Source organism: Saccopteryx bilineata, chromosome 4, assembly GCF_036850765.1.
Source record: "Saccopteryx bilineata isolate mSacBil1 chromosome 4, mSacBil1_pri_phased_curated, whole genome shotgun sequence".
Taxonomy (NCBI): domain Eukaryota; kingdom Metazoa; phylum Chordata; class Mammalia; order Chiroptera; family Emballonuridae; genus Saccopteryx; species Saccopteryx bilineata.
The window spans coordinates 290934239-290961615 of NC_089493.1; the positions used below are offsets into that span (position 1 = coordinate 290934239).

The 27377-nt window shown below is 50.1% G+C and overlaps 1 protein-coding gene and 1 long non-coding RNA gene across 3 annotated transcripts in view; one reads left to right on the top strand and one right to left on the bottom strand.

Moving 5' to 3' along the window:
• Positions 1 to 7484: 7484 nt before the first annotated feature.
• LOC136334816 (uncharacterized) lies at positions 7485 to 26972 on the bottom strand. Its single transcript, XR_010731219.1, has 3 exons — positions 26834 to 26972; positions 25074 to 25206; positions 7485 to 8939 (listed from the first exon to the last, which is right to left on the bottom strand). It is a non-coding gene; the product is annotated as an uncharacterized lncRNA (long non-coding RNA).
• A 200-nt stretch (positions 26973 to 27172) lies between these two features.
• SBK1 (SH3 domain binding kinase 1) overlaps positions 27173 to 27377 on the top strand; it is a 49720-nt gene continuing 49515 nt past the window's right edge. For both annotated transcript variants that reach the window (XM_066275555.1, XM_066275556.1), the window contains exon 1: positions 27173 to 27293. In XM_066275555.1, coding sequence (XP_066131652.1) covers positions 27220 to 27293 — 74 coding nt within the window. In that variant the 5' untranslated portion in view covers positions 27173 to 27219. The remainder of the gene's footprint in view (positions 27294 to 27377) is intronic.

A 27377-nucleotide genomic window follows, 5' to 3' on the forward strand; every position in this document is an offset into this window, starting at 1 on the left:
AGGTGTCGCAATGCACAACAAAAAAAAACTAATGATTGATGCTTCTCATCTCTCCGTTCCTGTCTGTCTGTCCCTGTATATCCCTCTCTCTGACTCTCTCTCTGTCTCTGTAAAAAAATAAAATAAAATAAATAAAAAAAAAAAAAAAAAAGCTTTACAGTTTTTACCTGGGACTTTTGGGATGTTCCCTCTGGGGCAAACCAGCCACCCTACAGGAAGTCTGAGAATGGCATGCAGTGAGGAAGTCCTAACTAGCCATATGAAAAGACGATGTGACAGAAAAAGAGAGTTGCCTGACCGGCTCCCGTCTGCTGCAGTCGGCCCCGCTGAGGCGCCAGCCTCGTGAGTGAAGAGGCCCTCCTGGACGGTTGAACCAGTCATGATTTTCGAAGACTCCAGCCCCAGCACCTCTGTGACAGTTATGACCCAAACCACAGGAGAGACCCCAAGTCAGAACCACCCAGCTGTGTCCAGTCAAGCTGCAGAAATGCAAGAAATAATAACAAATTGTTGTTGTAAGTCATTACATTTTGGGGTCATTTGTCACGCAACAATCCATATAAGAACACTCCAGGAAAGGTCTGCCCCTTAAGGAAACTAACAAGGAGCCTTCGCTGCTCCCTTCCTACTGGCAGCTGCGAAAACGGCACCAGGGGTTGGACCGGTGGGGTCCGACCGGACCTCGGTTCAGCAATCTCGGTACTTGAGTTCTGGCCGGGAAAAAATTCAGAGCCAAGACTCAAACTATAAAAGAAAGTTTATTTAGAAAGTCACCGACTTAGCAGTAGTAAGCCATAAAAGAAATGAGCTCAGGAAACATGTTAAAGAGGCAAAAGTAGGGCCCTTGGAACTTGGAAGAAAGAGAGAGGGGAAGAAAACAGCCTGGGGGAAGGGAAAGGGTGGGGAAAGCCCCGGTATGCGCCCTGGAGAGAGCCACCGGGTCCTTGGGCTTGGGGATACTTATCTGGAGGTGTCAGGGAAGCACTCCAATAGAACGTTCATCAGCTTCCCAGGTGTGTCCTTTCTGGGTCATGGTCTCCCCTGATTGGTCAGCGCCAGGGCAGGGGGTCATTAGTCAATGCAGCTGGCCCTGATGTCCACCATGGCGTTGCTTGTCTGGTTTTGCTGCTTGTATGGACCTGGAGCTGAAACACAACTGAGGCCTAGATGTCTCTGATGCGGATCAGAACCTCGTTGTCCTGCCTGACCAGGCAGTGGCGCAGTGGATAGAGCGTCGGACTGGGATGCCGAGGAGCCAGGTTCGAGACCCCGAGGTCGCCAGCTTGAGCGTGGGCTCATCTGGTTTGAGCAAAAGCTCACCAGCTTGGACCCAAGGTCACTGGCTCGAGCAAGGGGTTACTCGGTCTGCTGAAGGCCCACGGTCAAGGCACATATGAGAAAGCAATCAATGAACAACTAAGGGGTTGCCATGCGCAATGAAAAACTAATGATTGATGCTTCTCATCTCTCCGTTCCTGTCTGTCCCTGTCTCTGACTCTCTCTCTGTCTCTGTAAAAAAAAAAAAAAGAAGAAGAAGCTCGTTGTCCTGGCGATTAATGCCTAAGGGCTATTCTCTGGGCCGCCTTGTTGTCCCCCCTCTGAGGGGGTCTAACCCTCATGACTAGCATCATGCCAGGGAAAGAAAGGTCAGGGAGGGTCCACAATGTATGACCAGTGATATGAAAGGTCAGGGGGTCTAAACCTCATGACTATCAATATGCTAGGGGAGGAAAATTTTTCTGGGGGTGAGGTCCTTGTTTTCCCAGCTTTGCTGGTTGCTAGGCACCCGGGGCTTTCCCCACTGCTGACCTTCTGTACGTGGCCCATCGTCCTTGCTCTGCTCATGTCTAACTGCCTACCACAGGACAATGAAGATCCAGCTGTCTCTAACCCCAATCAACCCCTGTGCAACCACAGGGCCTGAGGCTTGGCCCAGGTCTGTTGACTGTGTCCTTAAAAGACAGGAAGTGCCTGTGGCTCACATTATAAGAGACCACCCCACCCCCATCCAACCCCAAGACACACCCAGGTCTCAGCTTCAGTGAACCCCAGGCAACTTTAGGATCAGCAGCCCTGCTGCTGAGCCCAAATCCCCACCTTCAGTGTGAGCTAGTTGCAGGGATGAACTTTTGTTGGGATGGTAGGTACACTTTGGAAGAAATTATAAAGTGATCTTGTGTATTATTAATAGAAAAATGTGTGGAAACCGCAGTGTCTCAACTCTGAACATGTGTGTAATAGTTATGATCATCTAAATTATTTCCCAAACAACATCTAAGTTTAAGAAATCTAGTGTATTTATAAACAATTTTTTTTTCAGAGAGAGAGAGAGGAAGGGGAAAGAGGAAGGGAGAGAGATGAGAAGCATCAACTCATAGTTGCTTCACTTTTCACTTTAGTTGTTCATTGATTGCTTTTCATACGTGCCTTGACTGGGGGCTCAAGCCAAGCCAGTGATTCCTTGCTCAAGCCAGTGACATTGGACTCAAGCCAGCGACCATGGAATCATGTAGATAACCCTGCACTCAAGTCAGAGACCCCGCTCTTGAGCTGGCGAGCCTCCGCTCAAACCAGATGAACCCGTACTGAAGCCATCAAGGCCCTGCTCAAGACAGTGACCTTGGGGTTTTGAACCAGGGACTTCAGCATCCCAGGTCAACGCTCTATCCACTGTGCCACCACTGGTCAGGTGGAACATTAATTACGTTTTTAATGGCAAACAAAATTGGGTAAGATAATAAATGATTACAAATGTATCCTAAAGTATGGTGCTAATGAAAGAGAAGATGAGTCCTGGTCAGGGGACAAAGGAGTACAACCAGAGTGCAAAATACCTCTGTTTTATATGTGGATTAGAATAAAATAGAAAAGTAAAATGCAGAAAATTAAAGAATTGGTGGGCTCTTAACAGATGGAGCTTTTTTTATTGCACTAACATTAATTATGTATATACTCTTTATGCTGTTGACTTCTTTCAAAAATAAGTCTGCCATTCCCTGAGGTCAGTCTTCTTCTGCATCATTCAGCTCGGCCTTAAACGCATCTTCATATAGATTTTATGCATTTCTTATTAAGGCTATTCTTAGGCCGATTACCTTTAGTGTTGCTATTGCAAATGGGATCACCGCTCCCATTAAATCTTCTAAGTGGTTGTTGTTGGTATAAATAGGGAAGCTATTGATTTCCTTAGTGTAATTTGAGACCCGGACAACTAACTGAACATTTGCATTGTTTGTTTTTCAACAGCTTCACTTGGATTTTCCAGACAGAAAACTGTGCCTTCTACAAATCATGTCAATTTTACCTCCTTTTCTTCATTTTCTAAAGATGACTGAAAATGGAGGAGGACATTCCTCCTGATTTCAAGCCTTGCACATTTGCGGAGAAGGGAGAAATTTGCATCTACTGCAGCACCTCGTGGCCTTGACCTCTGTTTTTTTACTTTGCCACCCACCTCTCCCTTTACACAGTACGGTAGTCCCCCCTTATCCACAGGGGAAGTGTTCCACGACCCCCAGTGGATGTCTGAAACTGCAGTTTCCGTGTATATACTATGAACCCCATCTGTAGTATACTTTTTTTATACCTACAGACCTGTGATAAAGTTGAGCTTGTAAGTTGGGCAATTTCACTGATAGAAAGTAAATTCTTTTTCTGTTTTTTTTGTTTGTTTGTTTGTTTTTACAGGGACAGAGAGAGAGTCAGAGAGAGGGATAGATAGGGACAGACAGATGATAGATACATGAATTACAACTGCCCTTTTGCTGTTCTGCTTATCTGTTTGACCCCACCCTTAATTACCGACAAAGGAATTCCAGGAAGCTGGTCAATCACCCCAAAGAGGAGTATTCCAGAAAGCCGAACATACCAGCACACCCTTGCTCGAGGCTACCCCCAACCCTACGAAGTTTTCCTCGGTCTGTTTTTGGGGCCCTTCTTTCGGAGAAGTGCCCCAGCAGGTCTTTCTCCTCTAATAAAGCCTGCACACCTGGAGTTCTAGTGCCAGCTCATTCTTACAAGACAGGAACGGAGAAGGATGAGAAGAAGTATCAATCATCAGTTTTTCGTTGGGACACCTTAGTTGTTCATTGATTGATTTCTCATATGTGCCTTGACCGAGGGCCTTCAGCAGACCGAGTAACCCCTTGCTCAAGCCAGCAACCTTGGGTCCAAGCTGGTGAGCTTTGCTCAAACCAGACGAGCCTGCGCTCAAGCTGGTGACCTCAGGGTCTCAAACCTGGGTCCTCCGCATCCCAGTCCGACGCTCTATCCGCTGCACCACCGCCTGGTCAGGCTAGAAGGTAAATTCTTATTGTAGACCTTAGCAATCTCAATATACAATATTTCTCTTTCCCTATTAACTTGAGAACTTCCACTTTTTCACTTAAAGGAAGCATTTTATGGCTTCTCTGTGGCCTTATCTGAATTTCCAGCATCACTACTCTTGTGCTTTGGGGCCATAATTACCTAAAATAAGGGTGACTTCAACACAAGTGCTGCGAGACCATGACAGCTGGCTAAGTGACTACCAGGCGCGAAGCGTCAAGAGCATGGACACACCAGACCAGGGGTCGGGAACCTATGGCTCACGAGCCAGATGTGGCTCTCTTGATGGCTGCATCTGGCTCACAGACAAATCTTTAATAAAAAAAATAATAATAACATTAAAAATATAAAACATTCTCTTGTATTACAATCCATTCATTTCCTACCGCTCATGTTCATGGTTGTGGGTGGCTGGAGCCAATCACAGCTGTCCTCCGGGACAACACCAAATTTTTATTGGATAATACATAACGTACACAGGTCATCGTGAGGTCAGGAAGTAAACTTCCCTCCTTTTAATCAAGTAGTCAGCTAGTTAATTGCAGAAACCCTTTTGACAAAGAAGATAGCTAAAAGAAAAAAAGATGATAGGTATCGTACTTTTCAGCAGGAATGGACAGAGGAATTCGCCTTTGTGGAGAGAGCAGGTTCTGCAGTGTGTCTAATACACAATGATAAAATTGCATCGATGAAACAGTCAAATATAAAGCAGCACTTCAACACACACCATACTACATTTGCATCGAAATATCCAGTGGGGGACAGCAAGAAGAAAGCATGTCAAGAGCTACTGTGCAGAGTGCAAGCTAGTCAGCAGCAACTCTGTGTTTGGACCCAACAAGGTGACTGGAATTCGGCTAGCTTTGCTGGTGCTTTAGCAATTGTGAGAAACAGAAAGCCATTCACAGAAGGGGAGTATGCCAAAACATTCATGCTTGATGTTGCCAATGAACTTTTTGACGACTTTTCGGATAAAGACAAGATAATCAAACAAATAAAAGACATGCCTCTGTCAGCAAGAACTGTTCACGATCGTACCATCATGATGGCAAATCAAATTGAGGCAACACAAGTGAAGGACATAAATGCAGCACCATTCTTTTCTCTCGCTTTGGATGAGTCAACAGACAGAAGCCATTTATCCCAGTTCAGCGTGATTGCAAGGTATGCTGTCAATGACATGCTACGTGAGGAAAGTCTTGCTGTTTTGCCTATGAAAGAGACAACAAGAGGGGAGGATTTATTCAAGTCTTTCACTGAGTTCGCTAAAGAAAAAAAATCTACCAATGGATAAACTTATTTCGGTGTGTACTGATGGTGCTCTGGGCATGGTGGGGAAAAACAGAGGATTCGTAGCACTTCTTCGTGAACGTGAAAAGAGACCCATCCTAAGTTTTCACTGCTCAGATGTGTGGTGAGCAGCTTGGTGAGGTGATGTCGCTGGTCATTTGGGTGGTCAACTTTATTGTTGCCCGAGCTTTAAATAATTGCCAGTTTAAAACACTGCTGGATGAAGTTGGGAATAATTATCCTGGTCTGCTTCTGCACAGCAATGTACGTTGGTTGTCAAGAGGGAAGGTGCTCAGCCGTTTCGCGGCTTGTCTGAGCAAAATCCGGACTTTTCTTGAAATGAAAAACATCGAGCATCCTGAGTTAGCTAACACTGAGTGGCTCCTGAAGTTCAACTATCTCGTAGACATGACTGAACATCTGAACCAGCTCAATGTGAAAATGCAAGGCATTGAAAATATAGTCTTATCCCTTTAACAAGCAGTGTTTGCATTTGAAAACAAGCTAGAACTCCTCATCACCGACATTGAAACAGGTCGTTTACTACACTTTGAAAAACTGGGAGAGTTTAAAGATGCATGCACAACAAGTGACCCTGCTCAACATCTTGATCTCCAGTAGCTAGCGGGTTTCACATCTAATCTCCTGCAGTCATTCAAAGTGCGCTTTGGAGGCCCTGGCTGGTTGGCTCGGTGGTGGAGCGTCGGCCTGGTGTGCAGGAGTCCCGGGTTCGATTCCTGGCCAGGGCACACAGGAGAAGCGACCATCTGCTTCTCTACCCCTCCCCCTCTCCTTCCTCTCTGTCTCTCTCTTCCCTTCCCGCAGCCAAGGCTCCATTGGAGCAAGGTTGGCCCGGGCACTGAGGATGGCTCCATGGCCTCTGCCTCAGGTGCTGGAATGGCTCTGGTCACAACAGAGCAGCGCCCCAGATGGGCAGAGCATCGCCCCCTGGTGGGCATGCCGGTGGCTCCCAGTCGGGTGCATGTGGGAGTCTGTCTGACTGCCTCCCCATTTCCAACTTCATTAAAAAATAAAAACATAGGAAAAAAAAGAGCACTTTGGAGAATTTTGTGAGCGTGCTCGTCTTTTTTTTTTTTTACAGGGACAGAGAGAGTCAGAGAGAGGGACAGACAGACAGGAACAGAGAGAGATAAGAAGCATCAATCATCGGTTTTTCATTGCGAGACCTTAGTTGTTCATTGACTGCCCTCTCATATGTGCCCTGACCACGGGCCTTCAGCAGACTGAGTAACCCCTTGCTCAAGCCAGCGACCTTGGGTCCAAGCTGGTGAGCTTTTGCTCAAATCTGATGAGCTTGTGCTCAAGCTGGTGAGCTCGGGGTCTCGAACCTGGGTCCTCTGTATCCCAGTCCAATGCTCTATCCACTGCGCCACCGCCTAGTCAGGACGCACTTGTCTTTTTAAGTTCATCACCCATCCACACGAGTGTGCAGTGGACAGCGCCAACCTGAGTTACATCCCTGGTGTCTCCGTCAGAGATTTTGAGCTACAAGCTGCTGACCTGAAGGCCTCAGACATGTGGGTGAATAAGTTCAAGTCACTGAATGAAGATTTGGAAAGACTTACATGACAGCAAGCAGAGTTGGCAAGCAAACACAAGTGGGAAGAAATGAAAAAACTTCAACCCGCAGACCAGCTGATTGTCAAAACTTGGAACGCGCTTCCCGTCACATACCACGCACTGCAGCGTGTGAGTGTTGCTGTACTGACCATGTTTGGCTCTACGTATGCATGTGAGCAGTCTTTCTCACATCTAAAGAACATTAAGACCAACCTACGATCACGCTTATTTATTTATTTATTTATTTAAATTTATTCATTTTTAGAGAGGAGAGGGAGAGACGGAGAGAGAGAGAGAAGAGACAGAGAGAGAGAGAGAGAGAGAGAAGGGGGGGAGGAGCTGGAAGCATCAACTCCCATATGTGCCTTGACCAGGCAAGCCCAGGGTTTCAAACCGGCGACCTCAGCATTTCCAGGTCAATGCTTTATCCACTGCGCCACCACAGGTCAGGCACGATCACGTTTAACGGATGGAAGTCTCAACGCCTGCGTGAAGCTTAACCTCACCACGTATCAACCAGACTACAAAGCCATCAGCAAAACCATGCAGCACCAGAAGTCGCATTAATGGTAAGAAGTACTTTATTTATCATTGGTTAGCAACAGCATAACAACGTTATTAAAAAGAATTCAGAGACTTATTGTACTTTAAAAGTGTTGGTCTTACATAAAATGCACACATTTACTTGTATTTAGTGTTAAACATATTGTATGGCTCTCAAGGAATTACATTTTAAAATATGTGGCGTTCACGGCTCTCTCGGCCAGAAAGGTTCCCGACTCCTGCACTAGACAGAGGGAGCGATCACATCCTGAGCAGGGTGCAGTGGGATCGTGGGAAATCTGATCACGACGCTCAGAACAGCAAGCGGCTTCAAACTTCTGAATTGTTTGTTTCTGAAATTTTTCAGTTAATATTTTCGGGCCATGGTTGACTGTGGACAGCTGAAAACTTGGAAAGAAAAACTATGGATAAGGGGAGACTATTATAAATCCCCATCACTCTTCAAGACTGAGATCAAATGCCACTTCCTCTGGGAAGCTCTCCTTGACTTCTCAGCCCAAGTCTGTTTGCCTGTACTTCTCCATCACAGAGGTCAGCCAGTCCATTGTACTGCATTGTGGGAGGATGGGGCTAGTCTGGGCCTCCCCCAGGCTGGATGGAGCTCTAAGAAGGAGAGGGATTGTGCTTATTTGGGGGAGCACTTGTTGAGCACAGCCTGCCCAACATCCACCTCCCCCTCAATTCCCTTTTGGGGTTTTCCTCCTCTCATTAAGTATATATAGTAAATAGAGATTGAAATCAAACGTCTCTTCTCAAGTCAAAGGGCAAGGGGTATATGGCCAAAGCTAGACAGATGGACCCCGCCACCAGGAATTTGAATAGTGACACAAAGAGATTGAAATGGTTGAACTATGCTCTAGATGCATAGATGTCACCCTAAATGACAAGTCCTCCTTCCTATCCCCAAGAGCTGCCCATCTTCAAGCCTCCTGTTGACTCTAAGAGTCCTTCCTAGGAATTCACTTTTGCTCAGTTGGTCACAGTTGATGTTGGGGTAGGCTATGCTGCTGTTACAACCTAAAATCTCAGTAGCGTAACAGAGTAGAAGTTTATCTCTTGTTCCTGTCACAGCCACAGGGGTTGGCAGGGTTCCACATAGTCATTCAGGTTCCCAGACCTTCTTCATCTTGGGATTCACCTTCCTTTGGTCTCTTCAGTCACCACATCTTCTCTATCCGCTGGCGCACAGAAAAAGAGAGAGTAGGAAGCATTCGTCAGGAGGTATTTTAGGAGAAAGGTCTGGAAGCCTCATATATCACTTTCACCCCAAATTCCATCTGCCAGAACTTAGCCATATGGCCCCACCCAGATGCAAAGGAGATTAAGACATGTGAGTCTAGTTGTGTGCCAACATGAAAAGGAAACAGGGTTGGGCACTATTCTTGCCATCAACCAAAGTATGTCTTTTTTTTTTTTTTTTTTTTTTTTTTAAGTGAGAAGAGGGGAGATAAACAGATTCCGACATGTGCCCTAATCCCGTCTAGGGAGGATGCTCCGATCAACCAAGCTATCTTCAGTGCCTGAAGCCGATGCTTGGACCAACCGAGCTATGCTCACCTAGCTGCTCAGTGCCCGGGGCTGACACTCGAACCCATCAAGACACTGGCTGTGAGGCCCTGGCTGGTTGGCTCAGTGGTAGAGCGTTGGCCTGACATGCAGGAGTCCCGGGTTCGACTTCCGGCCAGGGCACACAGGAGAAGCGCCCATCTGCTTCTCCACCCCTCCCCCTCTCCTTCCTCTCTGTCTCTCTCTTCCCCTCCCGCAGCCAAGGCTCCATTGGAGCAGAGTTTGCCTGGGTGCTGAGGATGGCTCTGTGGCCTCTGCCTCAGGCACTAGAATGGCTCTGGTTGCAACAGAGCAACGCCCCAGATGGGCAGAGCATCGCCCCCTGGTGGGCATGCCGGGTGGATCCCAGTCGGGCGCATGCGGGAGTCTGTCTGACTGCCTCCCCATTTCTGGCTTCGGAAAAATGCACAAAAAAAAAAAAAAAAAAGACACTGGCTGTGAAAGGGGAAGAGAGAGAGAAGGAGAGAGGGAGGGGGAGAGAAGCAGATGGTCACTTCTCATGTGTGCCCTGACTGAGTATTGAACCTGGGACATCTGCATGCCCTGTTGACACTCCAGCCACTGAGCCAACTAGCCAGGGCCCAAAGTATGTTTTGACTAATACACTCACCATTGTACTGTCAGCCCTTCGCCCCAGGCCTGACACAGAGTGTCTTCACGCTAACCCTCACAAGACTCACGACAGTTGAGTAACTTGCTGAAGGTCACACAGCTAGTAAGTGGCAGAGCCAAGGTTCAAAGCCAGTGCTCCTTCCATTGTTCCATGCTGCCACCCAAAATTCCATCCATGTGCTTAGCCCTGAGCTGTGGGGAGAAATGAATCCATAAGAGCCAGGACCTGGCCTGGCATTCACATCAAAAGAAAAAAGCTTGCTCTGGCTGGATAGCTCGGTTAGTTAGAGCTTTGTTCTGAAGCACAGAGGCTGCCGGTTCAATCCCTGGTCAGGGCACATACCGGAGCAGATTAATATTCCTGTCTCTTTCTCTCTCCCTTCCTCTTTCTTTCAAATCAGTGAATAAAAAAGTTTTTTTGTTTTTTTTTTCTCATTTTTTTTTTTTCTGAAGCTGGAAACGGGGAGAGACAGTCAGACAGACTCCCACATGCACCCGACCGGGATCCACCCGGCACGCCCACCAGGGGCGACGCTCTGCCCACCAGGGGGCGATGCTCTGCCCATCCTGGGCGTCGCCATGTTGCGACCAGAGCCACTCTAGCGCCTGAGGCAGAGGCCACAGAGCCATCCCCAGCGCCCGGGCCATCCTTGCTCCAATGGAGCCTCGGCTGCGGGAGGGGAAGAGAGAGACAGAGAGGAAAGCGTGGCGGAGGGGTGGAGAAGCAAATGGGCGCCTCTCCCGTGTGCCCTGGCCGGGAATTGAACCTGGGTCCTCCGCACGCTAGGCCGATGCTCCACCGCTGAGCCAACCGGCCAGGGCCCTAAAAAAGTTTTTAAAGAGAGAGAAAAGCTGAACAGCAGCCCAAGGTTGCTAAGACTTAAACATGGATTTTTTTTAATTTTTTTTAAAATTTTTAATTTTTTTTACAGAGACAGAGAGAGAGTCAGAGAGAGGGATAGATAGGGACAGACAGACAGGAACGGAGAGAGATGAGAAGCATCAATCATCAGTTTTTCATTGTGGCACTTTAGTTGTTCATTGATTGCTTTCTCATATGTGCCTTGACCTCTCATATGTTACTCAGCAGACTGAGTAACCCCTTGCTCGAGCCAGCGACCTTGGGTTCAAGCTGGTGAGCTTTGCTCAAACCAGATGAGCCCGCGCTTAAGCTGGCGACCTCGGGGTCTCAAACCTGGGTCCTCCACATTCTGGTCCGACACTCTATCCACTGCTCCACCGCCTGGTCAGGTGGTTGCCAAGACTTAAAGACCAGCTCAGGACAACAAGAGATGAGATGGCACATAATGTAGTGCCAACCACACTGCACAGACAGACATGGAGAGCAGAGAGATGCACTTTGGGCTAAACCCAATGGTCTAGGAAACGCTCAGAGACAAGGCAGAGCTCAGACATCAAGGGAAGCTATGTGCACACTTCGGATTCAGGCTCTGGCCAATCAGTGCCTTGCACTTTGCACTGGGTCTGACAGCAAGCAGCTTGGGCCTTAGTTCCCGGCCTCGCTGCCTGCATGCCACACTGCTTGTCATGGGCTGAACTTCTCGGGAATATTTTAGTTTGTGGGACAGAAAAGCAATTCAAATTGGCTTTAACGAACAAGGATATATTCTGATTCCCCTATTATAAAAGTCTAGGTGTAGGAGGCCTTCAGGCATAGCCTGATCCAGGGGCTCCTACCACATCCTTGGGACTTGGTCTCACTGTCTCTAAGGTTTTTTTTTTTTTTTAATTTATTCATTTTAGAGAGAAGAGAGAGAGAGAGAGAGAGAAAGGGGGGAGGAGCAGGAAGCTTCAACTCCCATATGTGCCTTAGACCAGGCAAGTGCAGGGTATTGAACCGGCGACCTCAGCATTCCAGGTCGATGCTTTATCCACTGCGCCACCACAGGTCAGGCTGTCTCTAAGGTGTTGCTTTGCTCTTAGCCAAGCTCTCCCTTGGTGATGACCCCGGCTGCTCCAGACCATCATTCTCTCGAGAATAACTCTAAAGGCAAGAGAGATTTTCTTCCTGAATTATTCTGGAAAGAGTTCTAGGATTTGTTCTAGATCTGGAACGGCTTAGGCCGTCAGTCTTGACACGGACGGCATCAGACTGGAAGTCCTGGGCGGTGCACACGTTCCACACGCCGACCACATGTGGACTCTGTCACCCCTCCATTTCCGGGCCGTGATGATTCAGTTCAGGGAGAAGGCCTGTTCCCCAGGGAGAAGGCGTGTTCCCCAGGGAGAAGGCGTGTTCCCCAGGGAGAAGGCGTGTTCCCCAGGGAGAAGGCCTGTTCCCCAGGGAGGAGAAGGCCTGTTCCCCAGGGAGAAGGTGTGTTCCCCAGGGAGAAGGCCTGTTCCCCAGGGAGGAGAAGGCCTGTTCCCCAGGGAGAAGGCCTGTTCCCCAGGGAGGAGAAGGCCTGTTCCCCAGGGAGAAGGCCTGTTCCCCAGGGAGGAGAAGGCCTGTTCCCCAGGGAGAAGGTGTGTTCCCCAGGGAGAAGGCCTGTTCCCCAGGGAGGAGAAGGCCTGTTCCCCAGGGAGAAGGCCTGTTCCCCAGGGAGGAGAAGGCCTGTTCCCCAGGGAGAAGGTGTGTTCCCCAGGGAGAAGGTGTGTTCCCCAGGGAGAAGAAGGCCTGTTCCCCAGGGAGAAGGTGTGTTCCCCAGGGAGAAGGTGTGTTCCCCAGGGAGAAGAAGGCCTGTTCCCCAGGGAGAAGGTGTGTTCCCCAGGGAGGAGAAGGCCTGTTCCCCAGGGAGAAGGTGTGTTCCCCAGGGAGAAGAAGGCCTGTTCCCCAGGGAGAAGGTGTGTTCCCCAGGGAGAAGAAGGCCTGTTCCCCAGGGAGAAGGTGTGTTCCCCAGGGAGAAGGTGTGTTCCCCAGGGAGGAGAAGGCCTGTTCCCCAGGGAGAAGGTGTGTTCCCCAGGGAGAAGAAGGCCTGTTCCCCAGGGAGAAGGTGTGTTCCCCAGGGAGAAGGTGTGTTCCCCAGGGAGAAGGTGTGTTCCCCAGGGAGGAGAAGGCCTGTTCCCCAGGGAGAAGGCCTGTTCCCCAGGGAGGAGAAGGCCTGTTCCCCAGGGAGAAGGTGTGTTCCCCAGGGAGAAGGTGTGTTCCCCAGGGAGAAGAAGGCCTGTTCCCCAGGGAGAAGGTGTGTTCCCCAGGGAGGAGAAGGCCTGTTCCCCAGGGAGAAGGTGTGTTCCCCAGGCCGCATCCTCGCCAGCCTCTCAGAGAAGGGGAGTGAGTCACACTGGACGAGAGTCAATGCGGGGTGTGTTGTTCATGGCTAGCTCAAGAGCCCTCGGTTGACCGCTGGAGAAACTGAGGCAAGTCACGACACTTCCACCTGGGCCTTGAATCCCACCCTGCCCCACCTCGTGGGGAACTTCTCTCTTCCAAATTTTCTCTCAACCGGAATCCATCTCATCAACTTTCTAAAGAGGAAATAATTCAACAATTTATAAAAGAACTAAAACCGAGACTAAGTGGCGTGCCACCCGTTCTCCACTCTCCCTGGGAGCAGCCCTTCGTGGTCACCGTAGTTACTTGTTTCCCAGGGGTTTTCTCTCCGTGCAAATGCAATACATTTTCGCATTCCCCACTTCCCCCGTGTCTTACCTAAAAGGTGACACACTACATATACAATTCTTCCTCTTGCTTTTTTTCAACTAACGGTATGCCCTAGCAATGTTTCCATTCCAGTACATAGAATTTTTCTTCATTTTTTTACAGCAGCAAAATATTTCATTTTATGCATGTACCACAGTTTATTTAATCAGCCTCCTATTAATGGCCTCTTGGGCTGTTTTCAGCCTTCTTTTTTTTGAGAGAGAGAGAGTCAGGGAATGAGAGAGAGGGAAACATTGAGCTGCTCCCATATGTGTCCTGATTGGGGAATTGAACCGGCAACCTCCACGCTCCAGGGCACTGCTCCAACCAACCGAGCAATCAGCCAGGGCTTAATTTTTATTGATTTTTAGAGACAGAGAGAGGAAGGGAAAGAGAGAAGAAGGAGAAGGGAGGCATTTGTTGTTCCACTCAGTTGTTGTTTTATTCCAGTGAAGAGGAGAAGAGATAGTGAGACAGACTCCGGGAGAGGGAGAGGGGGAGGGGGAGGGGGAGGGGGAGGGGAGGAGGAGGGAGAGAAGAGAAGCAGATGGTCACTTCTCATGTGTGCCCTGACTGGGGGTTGAACCTGGATGTCTGCATGCCAGGCCAAGGCTCTACTCAGAGCCAACCAGCCAAGGCTGTTGTGCATTTTTTTTGGTTGCTTCCCGTGTGTGCCCCAACCAGGGATCGAACCTACAACCTTGTTGGTTAGAGAAGACTCTCTCAATTGACTGAGCTAACTGGCCAGGGCCCTATTTCCAGTCTTATGAGAAAAAGTCAAGAGCAACAACAATCAACGCGTGCACGCGCGCGCACACAGACACACACACACAGACACATTCACACACGCACATGCACACGCATACAGACACACACACGCACACACACAGACACACACGCACACACACAGACACACACAGACACACACACACATATTTTTATCTGTGCCAAGTAGCTCTGTAGCATAAATTCCCAGAAGTGAGATTGCTGAGTCAAAAAATAAATGCATTTGCAATTTTGATAGATAATGACAAATTGCCACTCAAGAGAATTGTATGAATTTGCACAATGCATCTGAAATGTACACAAGGGCTTATGTCTCTTGCCTCATAAGTCAAAATAAAAATGACAAACTAGGAAAAAATATTTATAATGCATAACTTTTAAAAAAGGGCTCTTGCCTGACCGGGCGGTGGCGCAGTGGATAGAGCGTAGGACTGGGATGCCAAGAACCCAGGTTCGAGACCCCGAGGTAGCCAGCTTGAGAGCGGGCTCATCTGGTTTGAGCAAAAGCTCACCAGCTTGAGCCCAAGGTCGCTGGCTCCAGCAAGGGGTTACTTGGTCTGCTGAAGGCCCGCGGTCAAGGCATGTATGGGAGAGCAATCAATGAACAATTAAGGTGTTGCAATGCACAACGAAAAACTAATGATTGATGCTTCTCATCTCTCTGTTCCTGTCTGTCTGTCCCTCTCTCTGACTCTCTGTCTCTGTTAAAAAAAAAAAAGGTAAAATCAATAAATCTTTTTAAAAAGGGCTCTTCGGCTTGATATATAGAATTCTTAAACTCAATAAGAAAAAGACCAATAAACCAATAGAAAAATGGGTAGAAAAAACATTAAAAAGATATCTCTTAAACCTATGAAAAAATATCAAGTTCATTCATGTTAAGAGAAACGCACATCAAAACCATACTGTGCTGCTATTTTTTGCCTATCAGAGTGGCAAACAATTCAAAAGTTTGATACGTTGTCATTATTTGTACCACCTCCAAGGCTTCCCTTCCTAAAAAAATAACAAAGTAACTCTCACTTTCCTCTCCAGGTACTAGCTTATTTCGCTTCCCTTCTCCACAAGCAAACTTCTAGAACCAGCTATCTAATGTGACTGACTCTTCTTGCACACTGCCAAGGCAGGGGCACTCAAGGGGGGGGATTTTGCCCTCCAGGGTGCCATTAGGCAATGCCTGGAAGCAGTTTTGGTTGTCATTACTGGGGGAGAGGGGTGCTCTTGGCATCTAGGGGGCAAAGGCCAGGGAGGCTGCTGAGCACCTTTGCCAGCACATGCCAGCACAGGGCCGCCCACAACACAGAATACCCAGCATTCAGGTTGCCTCTGGCATCAAAGTTAAGTCCTGTGGACTTTTTCTCTTTTTTTTTCCTTTTTTTAAGACTTTATGTAGTCAATTTTCGGGGGGAGGGGAGAGAGAGAGAGAGAGAAAGGGAGAGGAGCAGGAAGTATCAACTCCCACACATGCCTTGACCAGGCAAGCCCAGGGTTTCAAACCGGCGACCTCAGCACTCCAGGTCGACGCTTTATCCACTGCGCCTAAGTCTTCATCATGTCGGCCCCTCCTTAGCATTCAGCACTGTTGAGCCTCCTCTCCTTAAACGAAGCGGACCTCCGTGACATTGGCTTCCCTACTTCATTCCCTTCACTGGCTCAGCGCCCTCTGGTGGCAAGTAAATGTGCACGTTCCTCCGGATGGGACCCTAGGTCCTCTCTTCCTCTCACTCCACACTCAGCCGAGTTGATGTCACCCACACCCTTGACTTGAAGCACAGTCTGCCCAAACCTCGCCTTGGAGCCTCAGTTCTGTACCCCCAACTTCCTGCTCCACAATTCCACTCCGATGTTTCCGCCCCTGGCCCCCGGGCCGAGCTGGCCCTCGCGACCCTCCCTACAAGCCCCTTTTGGCAGTCTCTAGCCCAGGGAAGGGCAAAGCACAGGCCTAGACACGTGAACCGGAGCGCAGACGTCATCCTCAACCCCTCCCTCTTCCCCAAGCCTCACCAAGGCCCCAGATTTACCCTCCAGACACCTTTCTAGCTCACCAGCTCCTCTCTTCCCAGCTGCCACCAGTCTGCCCCAGCTGCGGTCTCGTTTGGCTCGGCCCGCTGCACCGCCTCCTCCATGGGCTCCCAGCCCGCACCTGCCCCCAGCAGCCAGAGGGGGCATTTCAAAACACAGACCTGACCATGGCCTCTCCCGCTGTCACTGGCTTCTGCTCGCTCTGAAGATGAAATCAAAACCCTTGTGCTGCTGGCATGGCCTTGTCCCTGCCAGTTTCGTCACTCTGTGGCAGAGGGGACGCCTGCCCCAGAGGACCCTGTAGAGGTCTTCGCACCGGTGATATTCTGTAATTCAAGCCCCTGCTCATGAGTAGTAGGTATTCCAGGTATTCCAGAAAAAGACACAGGAAGTGCAGAGGCCTTCAGGAATGAGACAAGCTGAAAATCTTTTCCCACATGCTTATTGGCTCTTTTTATTTCTTTATTTTGAAACCGCAAGTTCCTGGTCTCTGTTTGTCTCATTGGGTTTGTGGTCCTTTCTGGACTATTTGTAACAGCTGATCTTGTATTCGGGATATTATCCTGTATCTGTCATTTATATTACATACTTGAAAAATAGTTGGCAGGGGGAGGGGCTTGTTCATATTAGTTTTTGCTGTATAGAAAAAAATCTAAAAAGATGACTTGATATCTGAATTTCATTTCTCTCCTGGAAAACACTTTCCCTTTGAGATTTAAAAAACAGGGTTTTTTTCTTCTAATTCTTTTATATATTTTTTAAACTTTGAAATCATTGATCCACCTGTCGTTTTCTGTGCTTTAAGAAGTGCGGTATCCAGTGAGTGATTTATATTTTTCAAAGACTATCGAGTCGCCCACCTTTTCCTCACAGATTTGAAAAGCCCAGGTGCCAGGTATTAAGCTCAAACCCATTCCTTCTATATACTCAGTTTGCAATGCCGACAGTGGGACTCTGGTCAACCACCTTCCACTGGGTCAGCGATGGTGGCAGAGTCTGCCCGTAGGTGGCGCTAGAGGCAGACTTGGAGCAGGGGGAGTGAGAAAGACATACATGTTCCTGCTCCTGTGATCCTGGGGCAATGGCGACGCTTAACGAGTGGCTTGAGGGGCTTAATCTCTCCGACTGGTTCCTCAGTTTCCCCCAAAGTCATCCCAAATAAGCATAGCCTTGATCTCCAGCACTGCCTCAAAGCCAACCCTTCCTCTTGCAATCAGATTGCTGGCCCGGATACCTCGACAGAGAAACTCTGGAGCTGGTCTTCGTTGGGTTCAGAAGGAGAGATCATTCCGCGCCGCACACCCTCTGGCTCCTCCTCTCCACCTTATACCACTAGGTGGAAGGACCCGCGCCCGGGGGCGGTCCCCTGCTGCCAGAGACTGCCCCCGCTAGGCTGGGAATCCAGCCCCCTCTCTGAGGCCCCCAGGTTTCTTCAGTGGTGGCCAGTGCCACCGTAGTTCTTTGGGTGGCTCCGTCACAATACAGGGACACGTGGCACTGCAGCTCTCTCCTCTGATGGGGGGATTGCTGCTCCCAGGGGAAAGCAATCTTTTGTATGGGCCCCCAAAGACAGATTTAGGGCTGGGGGTGAAGGCACAGGGGCCCTTCCTACTGCCAGCAGCTGTCGTGGAAGGTGGTAGTAAGTTCCCCATTCCTGATCCTTTGCCAGAGTGCTGTCCCCTCAGGTATTAATGTATCTTACCACTCATCCCCTTCCGGTCCGTGCCTCTGTATCAGGGGCACCCTCCACAACCACCTTGTCTAAAATCCAAGCCTCTTACTCCATCCCTCTTTCTCGCTCTACTTCCTTACCTTATCATCATACAGTTTATTCATTCGTCTTACTTATTGCCTGTCTCCTACCACCAGCATACAAGCTCCGCAGGCATTCTACGTCCAGGGTCTGTGCCCTTACCTCTACACGATATTGCAGTTACAAAATGTTATTGCAGCATCTTGTAACAGAAGCAGTCTTGGAAACAACTGAATTTTCCATCAGTAGGGGAGTGGTTAAATAAATTACAGTGCTAGGCACACTGTAATAGCATATAAAAGCAACCTATAAACACATTAAGCAGATCTATGTGTGCTTATTTGGAACAGTCTCTCAGATATTGTTTAGTGAAAATAGCAAGGTGCAGAGCAAACAATGCATTTGCGTATGCTTGTATCTGTGGAGTCGTACACACTTCGGTTCAAGTGCAGAGAAATGTTCTGAAGGGGTTTTCTAGGAACTGTTGACAAGGTAAAGGGAAGCCTGGGATCTCTAGCAGGAGGAAGCCTTTGCATTCTATTTTTTATTGTTGGGATTTTTAAAAAAAGATTTTATTTATTGATTTGAGAGAGAGAGAGAAGGGAGGAGGAGCAGCAAGCATCAACTGGTAGTTACTTCCTGCATGTGCCTTGATCAGGCAAGCCCTGGGCTTCAAACCCACGACCTCAGCATTTCAGGTCGGTGCTTTATCCACTGTGTCACCTCGGGTCGGGCTGTATTGTTGGGATTTTAAATCATACACATGATTTATTTCTTTTAGCAACATAAATCTTCCACATAGTTTAAAACTCAAAAAAAATCTACAGGGCTTATATAAAAAAATTAGCAGTCCCCTATCCCACCCTCTCTGTACTCCGGGTCTCTTCTGAAAGGCAATGAATTAAGCCTTTTAGTTGTTTCTTCTGCTTGCCATCATCTAAAGTCGGGGTTCCTCAAACTTTAAGGAACTGTGACTCACCCGGGATCTTGTTAAAATACAGGTCTGATTCGGCAAGTCTGGGGTGGGGTCCAAGGTTCTTCATTTCTTTTTTATTTTTTTAAGTTGTTTTTTTTTTTTTACAGGGACAGAGAGAGGGATAGATAGGGACAGACAGACAGGAACAGAGAGAGATGAGAAGCATCAATCATCAGTTTTTCATTGCGACACCTTAGTTGTTCATTGATTGCTTTCTCATATGTGCCTTGACACGGACGGGTCTTCAGCAGACCAAGTGACCCCTTGCTCGAGCCAGTGACCTTGGGTCCAAGCTGGTGAGCTTTGCTCAAACCAGATGAGTCCATGCTCAAGCTGGCGACCTCAGGGTCTCGAACCTGGGTCCTTCGCATCCCAGTCCGACGCTCTATTCACTGCGCCACCACCTGGTCAGGCGGTTCTTCATTTCTAATAAGCTCCTGGCTAAAGCTGATGCTGCTGGATTCTAGATAATATACTAATGCAGGCATTTATTGATTTTTCTGGTTTTGATCTTACTTTGCAATATAAAAAAAAGAAAATTTAGTTCTCTTACACCTTTGCCCTGCCTTCCCGCACACATGCATCCTGTCCTCATCCTCCCAAGGTAGTTACAGACCCTTTTTTTTTTTATTTTACAGAAACAGAGAGTGAGTCAGAGAGAGGGATAGACAGGACAGACAGACAGGAACGGAGAGAGATGAGAAACATCAATCATTAGTTTTTCATTGTGCGTTGCAACACCTTAGTTGTTCATTGATTGCTTTCTCATATGTGCCTTGACCACGGGCCTTCAGCAGACCGAGTAACCCCTTGCTGGAGCCAGCGACCTTGGGTTCATGCTGGTGAGCTTTTGCTCAAACCAGATGAGCCCACGCTCAAGCTGGCGACCTCGGGGTCTCGAACCTGGGTCCTCTGCATCCCAGTCCGATGCTCTACCCACTGCGCCATCACCTGGTCAGGCACAGACCCTTTTTGGTTAAAACAGTTTTTAGCATTTATATTGTTATATCTTCATATATAATAATCACAGCTCGGCCACATAGTGTACTATGGTTACATGTCCTTTCTTGTGCAGCTTTTTGTTTTCCCTGGAGTTAATCATTGCTGCTGCTGCTGCTTCTTTTTTTTTAAACTTCACTTTCAGTAATGCAGTTTCCAACCCTCTTGACAAAACTGAAAATCTCGGTAAATTTCAACAACTCATATAATTGATATCTGGGAGTGTTTGTCCTTTGGCCCGATATAGATCGGTTGTTCCATATATTTCCTCAATTAAAAATAAGACCCAAACAATGGACTGGTAAACAGTTTGTGACAGGGAGCCGAGAGCAGGGTTCAGAGCCTCAGCTATGAATTAGGTCTTCACAGCTGCTGACTGTACTTACTCTCCTCTCTCTTCTTCCTTTTAGTGGCACCCCACTGCTGCCCCAGTTTTATGCATTTGGCTGTGCAGCTAGAAACTGAATTTCCCAGTCTCCCTTGCTGCTCAGACACCAATTACTCGGTGACAGAAAGAGTGAAAGTGAGGAATGCCACTTCAGTCTCATTCCCTCTTTTCTCCTCCTTCGGGACTCAAACGTGACCATGGTGCTCATAAGCCAGCCCCAACTAAGAAGATCATCTACCTCCACCCTATTACCTGAAGAGAAATAAAATTCCATTTTGTGATAAAGAAAACTTGGACCAAACCTGGTGTGAAACATAACCTTGGCCTTGGCTCAATGTTCGAGCACCAGCTCGGGTTCGACTCCTGGCCAGGGCACACAGGAGAAGTGACCACCTGTTTCTCCCCCCCTCCTCCCCCCCTTCCCTCTCTCTCTCTCTTCCCCTCTTGCAGCCATAGCTTGCTTGGTTGGAGTGAGTTGGCCCTGGGGGCTGAGGATGGCTAGTGGCCTCCACCTCAGGCACTGAAAAGAAAAATGGCTCAGTTGCTGTGCAACAGCCCCAGATGGACAGAGCATCACCCCCTAGTGGGCTTGCCATGTGGATTCTGGTTGGGGCGCATGTGTGACTCTGTCTCTGCCTCCTCTCCTCTCACTAAAATTTAAAAAAAGAAAAAAAGAAAAGAAAGAAACTTAACCTTTTCCACGTGTTGTAATTCACAAGCTCCTTCTGGCAAGACACTAGCAGTTCTTGACAAAAGGCTGAAGCAATATTCTAGTGAACTTTCATTCAAGTGAGACCTCTTGTAGGAAGTGAGCGCCCACCCACCCTGTGTTCACTCACTCAGTGCTAACAATTTGGCACCGGACACACTTCTGGCTTGTGTTGGCCAAACAAAGACTATCGAACCATTCTCTTTCCTGAAAAAGGGGAGAGTCTCTTTGAACCGACATGGTCATAGCCTCTGTCCTCGTGGCCAACTTGAAATAAAACTGTGGCATATGGTCTTTACTAATTGGTCAGAAGATTTGTTTGAGCCACTGTACTGTGGGCCTCTTTGTTACAGCAGCCTGGCTGCCCCTAATAAATAGAGTGAGAAGGGCCATCTCCCACCCCCACCCTACCCCCACTAAGCAGAGAATCCCCCCCAGGTGAGACCACTCCCTCTCTGGGCCTGTCTAGGCCCTGTATGAACTGCTCAGCACGTGGCTGGCCTAGATGTGCTGAATCAGAATTTGAAATGGGAACTAGCTATGTCTTATCTGCTTCCTCCTCAGACTAGGAGCAAGCTAGGTTCAATCCCAGAGACTTTTCTGGTCTTTTTTTTTTTTATTGATTTTTAGAGAGAGGGGAGAGAGAGAGAGAGAAAGAGAGAGGAGAAGCAGGAAGCATCAACTCATAGTAGTGGCTTCCTGTATGTGCCTTGACCAGGCAAGCCCAGGCCCTTGAACCAGCGACCTCAGTGTTCCAGGTCGACACTTTATCCACTGTGCCACCATGGGTCAGGCCACCCATCTGGTCTTTAGTTAGGGACGTTGACAAACACCAGCCATGCTCGGGTGTACCACAGGGGAAGGCGTTTCATCCAAGCGTCAAAGAGCCCCGAGGAGAGACCCCGACCGGAAGCGGAGCTGGGCCCGCCCCGCCCCCCAGTGACTGCGTGCGGGCACGTGGCACGCTCCACCCATGTCATTCCCCTGACAAGCCCACAGCTGGGTATTCAGAGTAAACTTCAGCAGCTTTTCCTGCCCGCCATCCATGGGGGTACAAAGAAACAGGGAAAGTAATCAAAACAAGGGAGGGGCCCCGCGTGGACCAAGAATAACAATGTGCCATGAACTAAGAAGGGCTAAGTCAGCCTTCTGTGCGCCCACGTCCAAAATGAAAAAGAAGGGAGTGTGAGGAGAATGAAAAGGAAAGAGCAGAGGGGGACTCAAGCCAGGTCTGCTTGCTGCAAAGCTGTGCCTGGGAAACTTCTTGTCTGGCCTAGGACAGGCCCGTGTCCGTTGGGGCCTGGGTGGACGGTTGGGGGAGGCCTGGCAGCCCCCATTCTCCAGGTGCTGGCTCCTGGGTTCTGGAGGGCCGCAGCGCCAGGCAGGGACAGCCCCTCCGGATGGTGGGGACATGGCATTTTCAGCCAGCCAGGTGTGGGCTCTGGGTCCATCAGGAAAGGCCAGGTTTCTCCGGGAAGCAGGCAGGGTCCCTCAATGCCAAGACGGCTCAGGCCTCTTCCTTGTGGGGAAGCTCATTTTGTTGTGGAAGCCTAACTAAATCCTGAGGCCCTGGCAGGGTAGCTCAGTGGATAAGCGTTGACCCTGCACGCCAGAGGTGGCAGGGCGTATATATATGAAAAGCAATCAATGAGTGCACAGCGAAAGGGAGCGGCCGAGTGAAACAATGAGTTAGTGCTTCTCTTTCTTGCTCTTTCTCTCCCTTCCCCTCTCTATTTCCCTTCCTCTCTCTCCCTTTCTCAAATGAATAGAAACATATCAAAAATAAAACAAAGGAAAAGAAGTCCTGAACGCAGCATTGTGAGGACCGTGGTGTAGCTTAAATGTTTATGCCTGTCTGATTAGCATTTAACAGACACGCAGCATGATACGTTGCTCTGGTCACAAGATGATGACAGGATCCCTGGGGTGGGGGTGGGGGTGTCTGTGGTGGGACGCACTCTTAGTGCCCCAAGAGCGTTCTCAGTTCTCTATCCTGTCCGAGAAGTGGTCCAAATCTATAGCTGAATGTTTCACTGCATGCAGAAACAATATCAGTTTATATTTACCATATTTTTCGCTCCATAAGAAGCACTTTTTTTTCTCCAAAAGTGTAGGGGGAAATGCCCGTATGCTTATGGAGCAAATGTTTATTTTTATTTTTTAGCTGCTGCGGGTTCCCGGACAACTAGAAGAGTATTTGAACATTAAAGTCTTTTCTCATTTGTTAATAACGGTGCTAATGGTTGTTAATGCTGCTGTTGAGTTTACATTGTTGACATATTATTGTGGTATATTTTATTAAATATCTTAACACACCATTTGGTTCAGAATTTTTTTTTCTTATTTTTCTCCTTAAAACCCTAGGTGCGTCTTATGGTCAGGTGCATCTTTCGGAGCGAAAAATATGGTAAGCCTTTTCAGGACTGTGAGGCCTGGGCTGGATTCACCCCGTCCCCGGGACAAGTCTGTGAGCCAGGCCCTCTGAGCCCTAAGTGGCAAGCAGGCGAGGCCTCCCCAGGCCGAAAAACACCAGAGCCGAGAGCTGCAACCCCCAAATCTGGTAGAGCTGATTTTGCTGGCCCACCTCCGGCCTATCCATATGCTGCAGGGGCCAATAGGGGCTAATATCTCTTTGGGGACAGAGAGCAACGAGGGAATGGCTGAGATTTAAGGACTTACACCCTCCCAGATGTTTGAGGCAGAGTGTGAGCTTCCTGGGGACCCTTCTGTCCCTCCCCAGGCTGGAGTCAGTGGGTCGGGGATAGGAGAGGGAACGGTGGACACAGCTGTCCGCACTGGGTCTGAGTCTCCAGCTCCAACTCCCAGCCCAACAGCCAGGCCGGACCACGCAAACAGGAGACAAACAGAGAGTCGCAGCCACCGAGAATTAAACCCTATTGATTTTCCCCATTAGCTAGAGAAGGCCATCAGAGTGCATTAAAACCAGGCAGAGCACCAGCATCGTGAATAATTAACATCCGCAAATGACAACCCCTGGGGCCCAGGGGAGGGGGAAGGGGAGAGGGGGGACAGGAGGCCTGGTGCACCCTGACCCCTCCGACTCCCACCCCAGGGAGCCACAGCCTGGCCTGCCCTCCCTCCCCTCCTCGGCCCCTCCTCCCCTGGCCTCCTCTCTTCCTCTCGTCCCCTGTCCTCTTCCTCGGGAACACACGTGACTCTGGCTGCCCTGGAGCAGGGAAGACGGAGCACTGAGAGGCGAGTGGGGAGGCCCAGTGTCCCTGTGTGACCTCAGGGGCCTCCACCCTTCCTGGGGTCCTAGCGATTGGATTAGCAGGCCTCTAGCTAAGTCTCTGGATCTGTGGTTCCAGAGAGGGACAGGGACTGGCCCAGGGCACAGAGTAGGTCCTTGGCAGAGTTCACACTGGAACCTAAGCCGTGTCACCACCCCAGCCCAGCCTATGGGGCACTTTTGTGCAGATCAGAAAGATGTCACCCCTTTGGATACACTAATTCAAATAACCCCTCTGGGTGGACCAATCAGAAAAAGATCTCCCTCCCCGTTCTGTCACAGTTCTTAAAGAGCGATGCAGAGCTCGGCAGAGCAGCCGCAGGGTAGACAGCCCCCACCCACCGTCTGCCAGGGGTCTCTGAGCAATGCGCAACCAACCTAGACACTCAACTGACTCCACACCTAGCTCCTCAGCCCCTCAGCTGACCCTTGTTCACACGTCCATCCTCTTCCCACCCACCCTTCCTCCTCAGAGCCCTGGGAGGGCCAGCTCTGGGACGAATACCTCCTACCTATCTAACCGTGTCAACTCCCTCTTCTCCCTGCCTTGCAGGGCACCATCCATCGTTTCATGCCTCTGGGCCTTTGCACATACTCTGTTCTCTCTGGTGGTGATGTCCCACCTGTTGAGCCCCCTGGAAAACCCTACTCACCCAGCGTGAAGACCTTCTCCTCTGCTCCTTCTCCTCTTTCTCACACAGGCCAGCTCAGTCTTGCTTCTGGGCCCTGGCGCCTGTGGTCCTTCTTCCTGAACTGCTGTCCCTCCAGATCCAGCCGCTCCTCCTCCTGCAGGTCACAGCTCCAATATGAGTTCTTCTAGAGGTCTGCCCTGAACACCCTATCGACCCCCCTCCCCATCCTCAGCCTCTCTCATATCTCCCTGCTTTATTTTTTCACAGCACTTTTGACAACCCGAATTTATTTTTCCCTTGTTTATTGATTCTTCTGTGCCACTGCCTGGCTGCGCGTGTTGTCAACTGCAGAGAAGGTGAGTGGCGCTGAAATCCGGCTTGCAATCACACACTACAAGCTGGGGGGGGGGCGAGGCTGCCCCTGCAGGGATTTGGGGGAGGACCTGTTTCTAATTCACACTAAGGCACCATGTAGAGGGCCACTATGCCATTGGCTTCCGGCTATGATGATGGGACCCCACTAAGGCCAGAATAGCATCTGCCCTCTGCATTGCTGGGTGCTCAATAAACATTTTCTTTTTTGTGTGTGAGTGTTTTAATATTTTTTTTTCCATTGATTTTGGGAGGAGAGAGAGGAAAGGGAAGATAGATGGGGGAGGGTGGGAGGGAGAGAGAAAAAGAAAGAGAGGGATCAACTCGTTTCACTTAGTTGTTCCATTTAGTTGTGTACTCACTGGTTGCTTCTCATACGTGCCCTGAGCAGGGGTTGATACTGTGACCTTGGACGCACCAGGTTAATGCTTTATTCACTGAGCCACCTGGCCAGGGCCTCGATAAACATTTTCAAGCAAACAGATTCTGCTCGGATTCTCCCACACCCACCCTCTTCCCACACTCCTCAGTAGACGGAGGACTGTGCAGTCACATGTACAGTCATAGTGCATCCCTGGGCCCCACGGGGCCGCGTGCTGTCCATCCGGGTAGGTCCCACAGGAGGCCAGTGAGGACGAAACTGGACCCAGAGTCAGTGACGCTGCTGTTCGGAGAACGTGGGGCGGGGAGGGGGAACCAGCGCACTGAGGGGGGATGGATGTGTGAGTGCAGGAGTCCTGAGGATGCTCTCCGGAGCACCAAGGAGCTCCTCCCGAGTCCTGCCCACCCCAGGAGTGCTGCCCTGGGCCACCAGGGTCGCCCAGCTCCCTGGGAACAGGCACAGAGAGTCCAAGTGGCCAGGGCACTCTGATCACAGGAGGTCGCATCTGAGGGTCCTTCAGAGGCAGGCCGGGCTCAGCTGGGGACAGAGGTGAGACACCACCCTTCCCTCTGTTCCCAGCGGTCACCTGCTCCCCCCCCCCTGCCCCGCCCCAGCTCTGGCAGGGAAGGAGTTAACCTCCCAGCTTCTCAGCATGAATGTGGAGCTATTAATACCCACAGCCTAGCCGGGCTGCCAGAGCAGACTCCGGAGTCTGAGGGAGCAGGGAGCGGAGGGAGGGAGCGAGCTCCAGGCTCCAGCTGGAGCGAGGACTCCAGGAGCCAAAACTTTTCTTGGGGACAGTGTGGGCACGGTGCCAGCCTCACCCCATCCTCACCCGTCTCTCAGCTTCAAGCCCTGACCCTCCCTCCCGGAGGCCACCCATGCCACCCACTTCAGCGGGGGAGAACAAACTTTCTCGGGGAAACCACCTCTCCTGCCCTGCCGGCTGAACAGTGAGGAGCGGACGCCCGGGAAGACAGATGAGCAGATGGACAGGACACCTGAGAACCTGTCCTCCCGGCCTCACCTGTGACAGGCAGCAGCAGAGGGGACAGCCCGCGGCCCGGCTGGGCCTGCGTCCTCCAGCGGCCACCTGACCCAGGCATCCAGGGGCGGCTTCTAAGGTCCAGCGCTGCAGCTGGAGGTCCTGCGCGTCAGGACAGGAGTCCCCATCAGACAGAGCCGCGGGCTCCTCCGCCCACCGAGGCCACGGGGAACCTGCGTGAAAAGGCACAGGTGGCAGGCGGGCAGGCGCAGGGCCCGGAGGCCAGCCGGCTGCTGACCCTGGAGCACTCTGGCTCGGGGACCCCTGCCCAGCCCGGGGAGGAGGATGCTGCTGAGACAGCCCCCCGTCACCCCCGCCCGGTCCTGGAGCTGCCTCCAGCCTGGCCCCTGGGCTGTGGGGCGGAGGACATGCCAGCCTTCTGCTTCATCTGCTTCCACAAGGAGGAGGAGGAGGAACTGCTGGAAGAGGTCCCGCTGCAGAGGTCAGTGCCCGTGGCGGGCAGCGGGTGGGCAGGACGAGGGCACGGCGCTCAGACTGGGGAGCCCTCGGCGCCTGGCAGACCGGC